This window comes from Pecten maximus, chromosome 11 (genome assembly GCF_902652985.1).
Source record: "Pecten maximus chromosome 11, xPecMax1.1, whole genome shotgun sequence".
In the NCBI taxonomy this organism is placed as follows: Eukaryota; Metazoa; Mollusca; class Bivalvia; order Pectinida; family Pectinidae; genus Pecten; species Pecten maximus.
In genome coordinates, this window is record NC_047025.1 from 35,085,404 (window position 1) to 35,098,777 (window position 13,374).

At 35.3% G+C, this 13,374-nt stretch overlaps 1 protein-coding gene across 1 annotated transcript; it reads right to left on the reverse strand.

The window, feature by feature from the left end:
* Positions 1 to 1,378: 1,378 nt before the first annotated feature.
* LOC117338141 (acid phosphatase type 7-like) lies at positions 1,379 to 10,225 on the reverse strand. Its single transcript, XM_033899360.1, has 8 exons — positions 10,017 to 10,225; positions 8,488 to 8,580; positions 7,723 to 7,878; positions 7,440 to 7,515; positions 6,916 to 7,033; positions 2,994 to 3,197; positions 2,467 to 2,657; positions 1,379 to 2,282 (listed from the first exon to the last, which is right to left on the reverse strand). The coding sequence occupies exons 1-8, from the start codon at positions 10,167 to 10,169 to the stop codon at positions 1,876 to 1,878; spliced, it is 1,398 nt and encodes a 465-aa protein (XP_033755251.1). The 5' UTR covers positions 10,170 to 10,225; the 3' UTR covers positions 1,379 to 1,875.
* Between the last annotated feature and the right edge of the window lie 3,149 nt (positions 10,226 to 13,374).

The following is a 13,374-nucleotide window of genomic DNA, read 5'->3' on the forward strand; positions in this document are numbered from 1 at the left end:
GTTGGACATTTATGAAATTCCCCTCGGGTTGAGAATTTTTGTCACACTGACTCCCGTGGCAGGGGAAGATGTTAATCTACTTATTGACTCCAATTTACCCAGACATTTCGTAATATCGTACGGCGACATCTAACTATGTTCATGAGTGCCTTGGTCCGTCTAGGACTATTCTCATAGACATGGTATTTTGAGGCGTAGATGGAACTTGTTCACTCATGTTACATGCGACTCTGGTTGAAAGCCCCAGATTAGATATAGGCATACCAACTATGCAAAACCGTAGAAACCATGATAAATAACAGGCTGAAGTATTATCTAGAAAAACGAAATGTGATAATCGAAGGGGATTCAGAAAAAGAAGATATATTCTAGAATCACTTGTAAGGATTAAATCAAAAATCATTTAACAAAGAAATCGAAGCAACAACTGTATTTTTAGATCTAGAGAAAGTATAGATTTAATCTTGCACGAAGGTCGTTTACTAATAGAAAATATGAATTTATCACTCATTTCCTAAAGGACCTAAAATACAAGTAAGGGTAAATATATGTAAGAGTACCTACCAGTCAATAGATAATCGGGCGTGGTTAATGACCAGATGAATGAGGATCTTAACGTTTCAAAAATAAAACTGTATCTATGTCTTTTTCAAGATGGTATACACCGGACCTCTATGTAGGAAACAAGCGTATTGATCATGCTTAACGATTGGAATACTTTGGAGTGATGTTATAACCAAACCTTTCTTGGCGTTCTCGTATCGCCTTTAAGAAAGCTGTAAAACAGCGATTAACACCCTGTTATGTGATTCAGGCAACACATTTCAAATCAAATCAAACATCCAACATCTAATTGTTTGACAGGTTTTGCATGCTTCTGACCACTAAGAACTTATTAGCAGTCCGTCGGGTGGAACTTTAGTTTGTTGCTCGTGTACCACTCGCCGAGAAAAGACTTATATTTATTTAGCGGTTATCAAGTAAACATAAGGCGTGATAACGCCGCCAGTCCTTATGTTTGGGTTTGTCAATAATTAATCAATGTAATTAGCCAGTTTAGAAGGTCTTAGAACCCCAAACTCTTAAATCTATTTTAATTATATTACATGTAGGCACAGACATTTATACAATCATTCTTCGGACATAGATTTCATCAATAGAAAGTGTGCACGTTTCTGATGTCTGAACGAAGGAATGCCCCTTTAAAAAGGAGTCAGTTTAAGATTCCATGGACCTGTCAAAACATTATATTGACTCCTCGGTGGTATCACGAGGTATTTCCAAGGAAATAATTGATGCCATGTGATCTCATTAGAATTAATAGTGTTATATACCAATCATAAAATACCGTAAGATTTTGACCATTGGGTAGTTTCTATATTTGTATTGATCCAATGTTCTAAGAACAGTATCGCTTCTGGATAACCAGGTACATCTCTCATTTCTTCATCACATGGGCATGTTCTGATAGCACCAAACTTTAAATAATGTCTTAGACACGATTACTTCGACCCTGTTACAGACAATCGTCAGAAGTCTTTTGATGTCCGACAATACCCGAACATGTTTTCAGTCTGTCTGGTTCTATCACGTCGGAATTGACATAACATCACAAAAACAATAGAATGTATACAGAATGTATAACAAGACCAGTTTACACTGACTTTTATTTTAACTTTAACTTAAATATATTGGAAAATTAAATATTTTGTTAAGTACGTGAAAAATGATTTATTCTTTACATATTTTCTTCGTAAGTTTCAATATACTTTAACTGGAAATGCAAATATCCCGACTGTTTACATGTCAGCAACAGATGTGACTAACTGATACCGTTGAATATTTTATGAACAGTTGGAGACCTATCCAGAGTGGTCAGATGGAAAAATCATCGTCTTCATCGAGGCTACGGAAGGGTACGCGATGCGAATTTGTATCTCTGCAAAAAAATTTGAAACAAACAGGTCTCTTGTTCCTCTTCCACGAATAACAACAGTAAACACTTATTGGTATAATGATAACTAGAACTACTGCGCTCGCAATTACCACTGCCAAAGCAGGAAACAGCACTGGACATTTGCATGAAAAGTGCGCATGCTCACTATTGCAATTCAGATTTGGTACGTTTGGTCCGTGAAGAGACTGGACAATCCATACACTGTCCAGTGGCTGTCCATCTTTTACCTTTACTTGCTCGAAATAGAGATGACTGGAATTGTACACGTGGATACGTCCGAAGGAATTTAGACTACCTTCGGCTGATGCAAACGCTGACCATGGTTCTGTAACAAAAATGAATACAGATTGGTAGAACGGATTGAACACAAAATAGTACCACCCTAACAGCAAATGTCTTTCTCACTTGAGCACGGAATTTGTGTTGCTACGACCAAAAATCACAAAAAAACTCACAAGCACATATTATTTATATTGCAGACGTGAAATTATGGATGGTAGATTGTTTACCTCTATCGCCCATAGGGTTTGTTCCTTCACTACTTCCGGAAGCACCGGAAATAATGTGTACTGGGGCTTGTGGATGATTGTAGTCCTTGGCAACCACTCTGTCTTTGTAGACAGGCCAAAGACGTTCATATGAATGCTCATGTGCTTGTAGTATTAGGTCCACACCTTGTGCGTAAAATAGATCCTCAAGTCTAAAAACACAAACATGACAGATATGTGTGCAAGTTCATTTCAGTGTAATATATTATTTTGCATATAAATATCATCATCAATGCCTATGTTTTGCGTCGAAAATGTGAATTAACGTGTTTCCGAGTGGCATACTATGTTATAACATTTAGTTTTTACCATGAGGACAAATGGAAAAGGGACAGAATACATATTTTATTCTGATGTTCAAACAATCTCTTATCATTTTAAATGACTTCGATTGTCTTATGTAAACAAGTTGCCCGGATGAAGCATAACTATGGTGTCGTTCAGATAGTGTTTGAACATAACCTCGACAGCAAGTTTCGGTAACTTACCCATGTTTTACCCGATAACCGAATATCCCACCAGTGCAATCATCCACGTCGTCGTTAGAACAGTACATCGGTCTATGGGCCATGGCGACTATCCATGGCTGTTTGTCTCTGTTCTGATTGGCTTTCGTTAAATCATCCAATAGCCAATAGAATTGCATACAGATGTATTCAGAGTTATGCATGAAATATACTTCCGACGAGAAACTGAAACGAGCAACATACTCAGTGGTATTCCTCGCAATTCAGCGGCACTCACAGAAAGTGAGATAAACGCATTATAGTTATCGAGTTACACTGCAACACAGGCTTAACAGATTAAACATTTAAGATAGAACATTTAAATACATATCATTATCATACAATACGTTATGAAGATCTGGTGGTGGCCTGTAAGGGGTCATGTTAAGTTGACCTTAATGATTACTACACACAACGGGAACGGCCAATCGAAAAAGTGTTGAAAACGTTAAAGCCTCTATCTGCGTTTTGCTATTTATTTCCTCAGGGGGTAGTTTTCGCTAAAACAAAGATTAACACAAATTAAGTCCACTTGATAATAATACTCGAGCAACACTTTTTTTGTACATATTTTTTATTCCCCCAGCTGGAAAACTATAAATATGTCTATACAATTATGGCTAAGCAATAATTGTATACACACATCATTAATTGAGTTGCCAGGGTTGGGGAGTTCTGGGTTCATCTTCCCGAACAATACTGTTAACACAGACGGGCTCTCACACAGCATACTATACTTGTAATAATATCACTATATTATATATATGTGCATCTAAAATGTACCAGAGGGAAGCAACTCTTTTGGAAAAATGAATTCTATTATGCTTAAAGAATAGCAACTTTTTTGGGCTCTGTAATCAAACAAAGGGAAGTAATTCGGTAAAAAGGTATGGATTCTAATTATTTGCTCAATCAATTTTGACAAATAAAAGTAGGGAAATCGAATGTTTATCTTGATAATTCGACATTTTCCTACATGCACGGAGAACAAAATATTTGTAAAAAAACAAAAACAAAACAAGACTCTAACAGAATAGACCTCCAAACATCATAGACAAGAAGAAGAAAAGAAAAAAATAATAATAGAGACACACGGCCTTTCTTACAAATACAGGTACAGGAATGAACACCTCATATTTGGTCAATTTGGCAAGTATTTCAATTAAATCTAATACACATACCTGTGTTTAACTTTATTTATCTTGCTGTTGTAATTCACAACTGATGCACATACTTATTTTTCTTATTTCAAATACCTATGCTTATATGCAATGTGGAAATTGTATTATACTACGAAAATAGAGAAGGTTGGTATTCATTTTTTCCCAATTTATCATTAGATATGCATGCAATATTAAAAACATTATCAACATGTGAACTACAACAGCATTAAATACATTTTTTTTTAAAAGTTGCCAAACATCGCTTTCCCATCTACTCATTAAAGATAAAGTTTTTCAATACATGTACGTGGAATTTTGATTTTCATTTTTTTCTCAATATCATATCTAGAAACCAAAAACTCATTCAAGCTATTTATATTTAGTCTTTGCCTTTTCCTTGATGTAAATAGTTATAGAATTTCGTATAAAGAATCAGAAAATTAGATGGTTGTAGGAAACTGTTTCTAATATAACTTGTATAATGTTTCCATTCATGTATTTTTTATTTGAATTCTTGCCATAATTGAGGAGATTGCGGACATTCCGAAAGAATGTGTTCTATAGTTTCAATTTCTGTATTACAGATATTACAAATGTTATTGTCAGTGATGTTGATAGTGTAGTCGGTATTTAAACTATTGTATTGTTGTTTCATTAGTGGTTTGAAAAGGAATTGCGTATATTTGTTTCCAGTGTATGTTTCTAAAAGCATCGTGTTGTTTCCATTTTTGCTCTGATGTTGTCACACATTTACTTATTATAATAAAACATAAATACATATATTTACAACCCTTTTTGTTTAAGAAAATGAATATGACTGGTATCAGGGTCTTTCTATAATACTAGCTGCCCTTATGCTTACATTTAAGTTTTTACAACTCTGTTTGATTGATTGTACGACATATACTTTGTTAAAGTAAAAAGTTTCCTGACTCAATACCAGATCTCTGTTTAAAATTGATAAAAGACATGTATTTGTTTTCATGATCCAGGCAATCAGATACATTTCTGACACACTTACAGAACCACTTTCTGTTAAAAAAAAAAAAGAGAATTATTCCCATTGCGAAAAATTGGGTTGTACCAGATAGGAAGACAAAGAAATTTACATGGAGTCTGCACCTTTGTTGCTTCTGAAACAATAACCCATGCCTCGAAAACATGTTTTCAAAAGGTATTATTACACCTGTAGTTCTAAAATATTTAATGAAATCAGTACCTATATCTGATAAATGACTTATTGTGAAGTGTTCCGCTTTAAAAATATTTATCCGACCTTTCTTATAATTTTGAAGTAAATATCAATCATTTTGAGACATCTATGGACATTTTTCTTTTTTTTTTCTTTTGGTTTTGTCAACTGGTCATAGACGAAAAATAAAATGAAGTATTCAGTTGCAGGATAAATGTGTTGGTATAATGATTGATTTCAAATCTACTATCCTTCCAATAGGTGTTAAAATTATTCTTGACCAATGGTTTAAACTGTTGTTTTTTATATCATTTAGTTTTTTAAGAGTAGTTTACATTACAATCTCATCCAGATTCACTAAAAACTCAACTGCTAGCAGGGTAAATTGTGTTTCTCCCAATTTGAGTTTCCCATCTGTGATGGTACACATCAGCACCAAAATATTTTTGTCCAATCCAAATAACATTAGTTTTTCATTATTGCCTTTTAAGCCAGATATTATACCAATAATCTTCTAAGCAACAAGCAAAAAGAGGTATGGAGAGACAGGATCCCCTTGTAGAGAGCAGAAAAGGTTTTACTATGTAAAGTTTTTTATCAATCTTTAATGCTTTCTCCAAAATTAAAAAAAAAACTTTATGTAGAAAATTCCATGGAACTCAGTCGAATGCTTTTTCAAAATCTATAAATATTAGAAGACTTTGTATATTATTTAGTTCAGAGTAATTCATTATGTCATATATTAGTCTAGTGTTTTCACCAATACATGTATATCTTCCACGTAAGTTTGTGTTTCAGAAATAAAACAGTCTAGATCTGTTTTAAGTCTTTTTGCTATACATGCTGATGCTAATTTCTATACAACATTTAACAAAGTTATATGTCTCAAATTTTATTTTTTGAAATGTCTAGCTTAATCTCCCTTTGGTGTAAGCAAGTGATGATTCGCTGTCTTTGTGTTGTAGATCATTCCTCATTTTAGTTACCAACATTTAATGATATAACAATAAAACAACTTTAAAAATTCGGTTGTAAAACCGTCTGAACCTTGCCATTTGTATTTTTTCATGTTTTTAAAGCACATTATATTTCTGTTTCTGTTAATTCCCCCTCTAATATTACTTTCTGAGTGTCACTTAGTTTAACAAAATCAAAACCATTGAAAAAATTATCCAGATCTACATCGTATTTATCATTATTTATTGGTTCATAATAAAATAAAAAAAACAATTCTAAGAATCTTGATCATCACTTTTTTGACCATATATGTTAATTAGTCATTACTTTATTTTTGCAATAGGCGCGGCCATCTTAATTTGGATGTCCCTCTGCACATTCTGATATAATTGATTGAATAACGATCAAGAATGGGTACTGACAGGGAACTTGACTTGGCTTTTTTCTATTGGATTCTGATTGGTTGAAATGTCATATGAACATGACCCCTTACAGGCCACCGTGAGGTTTTCATTTGCACTCTATTTCTTCCTTCTTAAAAAAACCACATGAGATAAACATGAATATGCTCTCAGGAAACAAGTCAACTGACCTGATGAAATGGACAGGCCCGACATTGTAGCTGTACCAAAGGCGATCAAGAGGCATAGGCCAGTCGACACCCGGCATGGAGAACCGAGTGCGGTAGTGATGGAGATTATTTTTCAATTCTGTATAAAACAAAAGGAAAAATAAACTACTTCCAATATATGTTTACAAATACGATGATACTCAATTATATTCAATATATTGTGAATATGGTAAATTTTGAACTGAAAGTTTGTACTTTGTCTGTGACAGCCTTCCTCACACTAGAAAATTGTGTTATAGGGATGCCCCAGTGTACGATCAGGAATAAGTAATAACCGAGCTGAAACTGTGAGGACTGGTAGTTGATTATGCTTGTTCAAAGTTCCAAGCCTCAAAATAGTTTAGCAAGTTTATACATAAAATCTTGATAGGGTAATCAACAACACCAATGTATTGACATAAGCCAATGATCCACAACATAGTCGATAAATAGAAGATCTATGAAACTGTTCTGTTGTCAGGGTTACTACCTTGTTATATGTTTACCGTGATTTCCGGGTGACGTCATATACGGGATCCGAGCTGCTACTGGCTGAATAAGTTCCATGAATCTGTCACCAATCTACAAAAGAGGACATGGCCGTGTTCAAAATGAGACCATTAGGCTCCAGTTAGACGTTTTATAGTGATTTAACAAAACATGGTTTCTCTACGCTATCCAGTACTAGCTACTTTACACAATACCTGGGACTTTTTCAAACACCGATCTCATGTCATAACTTCCACTATTATGTCGGTTGAGAAAATTAAATACATTATAAGTACTTACCCAACCACCTTGAGCCTCCAAGTCATAGGCAAAATCTCCGATATGCCAAATAGCGTCGTAGTATTCTGACATCACTTCCGTTTCAAGAACGTCGATTGTTTTCTGGCTATAACCGTACCCCATATCGCCGTAAACGATTACCTTTACAGGTCGATCCTGTAGACAGGAAATATCATTAAAAACGTACAAAACAAAAGTCGGCAGCAGGAAATGGAGTCAATAACGTACAAAACAAATGTCGGAAACATAAAGGGAGTCAATAACGTGCAAAAAAGATCTCGGGAGGAAGAAATGGAGTCAATAACGTGCAAAACAAATGTCGGAAACATAAAGGGAGTCAATAACGTGCAAAACAAATGTCGGAAACATAAAGGGAGTCAATAACTTATGAAACAGATGTCGGAAAAAAGAAGGGGAGTCAATAACGTATAAAACAGGAAGGAAGGAAGGAAGGAAGGAAGGAAGGAAGGAAGGAAGGAAGGAAGGAAGGAAGGAAGGAAGGAAGGAAGGAAGGAAGGAAGGAAGGAAGGAAGGAAGGAAGGAAGGAAGGAAGGAAGGAAGGAAGGAAGGAAAACAGATGTCGGGAGGAAGGGAGTGAGTCAATAAAATACAAATCAGATGTAGTCAATAACATACAAAACAGATGTCGGCAGGAGAGAAGGAATCAAAAACGTTCAAAAACAAACAAGGAAGAAAGTCAATAACGTAACAAACTAGATTTAAGATTGACTTCAAGAATCCTAAGCTTCGTGTGTATAAACTTACATGTGTTCTGGGTTGCGTTGTAAAGGTCCATTCTTCGCTCGTTTCGTTAGTACAGATAAGTTTATATTTGTAACTTTGTTGAGGTAACAGGCCCTAAAAAAACATCAAATAGATCATTAGAATGTGTGCCATCCCTTGAACACAACTGGACGTTTTTGTTAATTTGTTACTTAATATTACGCCCAAAAACAGTCATGGACATTGTAGAAAGGGTATCCCAGGGGATACCAGCAGCCAGGGTCATTGTAGGACGGATGGCCAAGGGGATACTAATAGATAGGGTCACAGGGTCAGGGTTGGTAGCTTAAACGTATTTTGACTTTCATTGATACTTTTTTGATAGTAATACTTTAACCGAATGTTAAAAAACCGCTCGTTAACAACGTTTATATGTGTGCCTAGAATACAGAGCGGTCACAGGCGATCGCTTAACTTCTGAACACACATGCATACATCAGAGTTCACGAGCGTACGAATACCTACCTCAGATCAGTTTGCCATCAAATTAAACACTGAGTCGAAAATTACATTACTCACGATAGAGAAGTTATGGTAAAAACGGGGATGACAGAATTTCATCAGAATTGCTAAAACAAAAAGAAAATAAACCTTAAACGTTGTCCTGCCGATTAGAATTTTATACATTTGAATAAATGATAATGAATATACCCTAGTGGTGAGTGGTGAGAAGAGAATAACACAACTACCTTTCACATTTACTCTGCATGTTAACATTTTGCATAAAAGCACGTACAACCACATCTGTCACTTCTGTTAAGAATAGTCGATATCTTGTAACACAAGCGCCTCAGTTAACACGATTCCTGATGTGGAAGTGTTGTTGTACAGTCCTTTCCGGAAGTTGAGATGTTTAGAATCCTTGTGAAATTATGGTCATTTTCTTATTTATGCACATAAAACCATACATCATGTGCTGTTGGTTATTTCTAACTACATTACGTCATTGGAAGGCCAACAAAACAAAAGAGTTTCATATCAGTAAGAAATAATGGTAATCAGGTTTGCTTAAACCCTGTCAGTCATCTGAAATTCACAGACCCAATAAAGAAATTGTATCAAAATTTCAAAATCGACTTCAAAGTGTAACCGGAGAATATTTCGTTCAGCATGGTGTTTACAATGCTTACCAGTTCAGCAATTTAGCTTAGAAACATGACTACAAATTAAACGCTGTCATGCATTTGCAATTTTGACCAAGCTCCCGTCCTTAAATAACCATAGCTGTTGAAAGCACGCTAAACAATACAAACCTTAATCCAGACAAATCAACTCGCTTATTTACTGGTGCCTCATCATAGTTAATCAAGTACCTCTATTGATATGTTAAAACAAGATAAATGTTGACGGTCGAATGGACAGGGTGACGCCAGAATACAACATGGAAGGCGTATAGATAGTTTTTGAACGAAGAAAAGATATATATATCATAATCATCTTCATCACGACAGAGAGGAATCGTGATGTTATTCTAAGCTTTTACGCAGAAATTCCTTCAGGAAACTACTCACCAGCATTTCTGCCATGTGTATATATTTCATAGCTCTCCAATTGTCCTTTAGCAACTCCGATTGAGTAGCTTCTGTGCGCATGCGTTCTTCATTTGTTGTCCAATATTCCACATGACATATGACATCATCATTAGTTGACCACGTGACTTTCATGGCGTCAATCGTTGAGCCAAAGCTTAAGTGAATCTGGGATATTTTCCCTATCACGGGTCCTACTGAAATAATATCAACATTTATTTGTAAATTGTAAACTCCATTTGAGAAGTTTATTGGTAAGCTAACAAAACAAAAATAATTCAACTGTTTAATCCGTCCCTGCAATGTTTAACAAGTCATCAAACGAGAGGCCATAACCGCCACATGAGTTCTAATAACATGTACAGTGTACGTCTAAGTACATATACCATTAGAATCCACAGAACGCTTAATGTCCTAAAAACAATCAAACGAACAGACTCACACAATGTCACAAAACCTAAATGAGAAACACATAACATTACCAAATCCTAAAGGGGCAACGCACAATGTCACCGAACCCTACAATGACAACACACAATGTCACCGAACCACAAAATGACAAAACACAATGTCACCAAACTCTACAATGACAACACACAATGTCACCAAACCCTACAATGACAAAACACAATGTCACCAAACCCTACAATGACAACAATGTCACCAAACCCTACAATGACAAAAATGTCACCAAACCCTACAATGACAACAATGTCACCAAACCCTACAATGACAACAATGTCACCAAACCCTACAATGACAACAATGTCACCAAACCATACAATGACAACACATAATGTCACCACACCCTACAATGACAACACACAATGTCACCAAACACTACAATGACAAAACACAATGTCACCAAACCACACAATGACAGCACATAATGTCACCAACCCCTACAATGACAACACAATGTCACTTTAACCTACACTGACAACACACAATGTCACCAAACTCTACAATGACAACAATGTCACCAAACCCTACAGTGACAAAACACAATGTCACCAAACTCTACAATGACAAAACACAATGTCACCTAACCACACAATGACAACACAATGTCACCAAACCACACAATGACAACAATGTCACCAAACCCTACAATGACAGCACACAATGTCACCAAACCCTACAATGACAGCACACAATGTCACCAAACCATACAATGACAACAATGTCACCAAACCATACAATGACAACAATGTCACCAAACCATACAATGACAACACACAATGTCACCAAACCCTACAATGACAACAATGTCACCAAACCATACAATGACAACACACAATGTCACCAAACCCTACAATAACAGCACACAATGTCGCCAAACCATACAGTGACAAAACACAATGTCACCAAATCCTGCAATGACAGCATACAGTATTATCAAATCCTACAATGACAACATACAGTATTGTTATATCCTACAGGTAAAACAGGGCCACTCGAATCACATTTTATGAGTAAGCTATTGTTAAATCTTAAACATCACACTACTTACAAATATATACAAACATCATCGCCCAAATCGTCTGCCTTCTCATCGTTGTTTATTTTGTTTGCTGTTCTCTTACCCGGGTTTGGTATGGTGTGGTGAGAGATGATCTGGGAATGGTCACTGTCACATGGGTCATTAGTCTATAATACAATTGGTACCTTTCATTAGACCAACAGTTAGGTATGACATTATCAACCAAGATGTAAATCGACCGTAGGACCATTTACATATCTACATGATATGTATATGGTCATTAATATGTTAATATATATTACTAATTAGCATGTACCCTGTCCATGTACTACTGTAAGCGACTTAAATAGATAAATCAAGACAATACAATTTCGGATCAGCACGTGATCAGCATCAGCATCAATTATGATCCCCTGAGAGTGATTGGTTGTTACTGGTCCTTCTCCCTAGTACCTGTGGTTATAGCCTCACTGGAGGTCTATTGATCAACAAGCACCGGGACAAAAACGTAGATAAAATACATATGACATGTGTATAACATATTTAAAACCCATTGTATAGGTCACCGAACATATGCAGCTGATAGAATTCAGGTTGAATGTGAAATCCAACTACCAAGGGCCATGGCATTGAAGTTCTATGCTGTGACAGCCGCAATTATATTAGTTGTAAAGAGAGGAGGTTATGTAAATAGGTAAAAATAAAAAATAACCCCGACATACTGAAGTACCGTGTGACCTACTTTATAGATCGACCGTGTTCCATTTAAAAAACGGCTCGGGTTATTTGAGACGGCCATGGCCTCATGTTTAACTTGGGCCCAGACATTGTGATTATAATGCACATGACTCAATCACACCACGGACTAAACCGCAGTATCATCCTACTTTGATGTTTCTGTGTGAATACATATATGGCCAATCCAACAAAAATGTCATTTCAATGTTTCTCAAGTCGCGGATAAAATCGTTTCCTTCCAGACAAAAAGATATTTCGAAGTAATTCAAGCAATGTCTGATGATATACAATTTTTATATGCCAGCTCAGAATCGATTTCTACCCGTTTGGGACACCAAATGCCATTCGTCAATTTTAATTCAGGGATGTTATACAGATTTTTTCATAATAATGTCTCTGATAATAACATATATACAATATAAGTTTTTGCAAGCCAAAATTAAACTCATAACTGCTCAAGTCAACACATTCAAAGATTTTTTCAATAACGCATGGAAATTGTCTTTTCTTATATATAATAAACAAGGACATCTTATAACGTATGGACCCTGTCTTTACTTATATATAATACACAAGGACATCTTATAACGTATGGACTCTGTCTTTACTTATATATAATAAACAAGGACATGTTATAACGTATGGACCCTGTCTTTACTTATATATAATAAGCAAGGACATCTTATAACGTATGGACTCTGTCTTTACTTATATATAATAAACAAGGACATCTTATATATATAATAAACAAGGACATCTTATAACGTATGGACTCTGTCTTTACTTATATATAATACACAAGGACATCTTATAACGTATGGACTCTGTCTTTACTTATATATAATAAACAAGGACATCTTATAACGTATGGACTCTGTCTTTACTTATATATAATAAACAAGGACATGTTATAACGTATGGACTCTGTCTTTACTTATATATAATACACAAGGACATCTTATAACGTATGGACCCTGTCTTTACTTATATATAATAAACAAGGACATCTTATAACGTATGGACTCTGTCTTTACTTATATATAATACACAAGGACATCTTATAACGTATGGACTCTGTCTTTACTTATATATAATACACAAGGACATCTTATAACGTAT

Coding starts and splice junctions, on each gene's coding strand:
- LOC117338141 (XM_033899360.1), bottom strand. CDS start 10,169: ATGAAAGTCACGTGGTCAACTAATGATGATGTCATATGTCATGTGGAA. Junction 7,034..7,439: donor GACGTCACCCGGAAATCACG/GTAAACATATAA, acceptor TGTTTTATACAG/AATTGAAAAATAATCTCCAT. Junction 3,198..6,915: donor GGGCCTGTCCATTTCATCAG/GTCAGTTGACTT, acceptor TGCTCGTTTCAG/TTTCTCGTCGGAAGTATATT.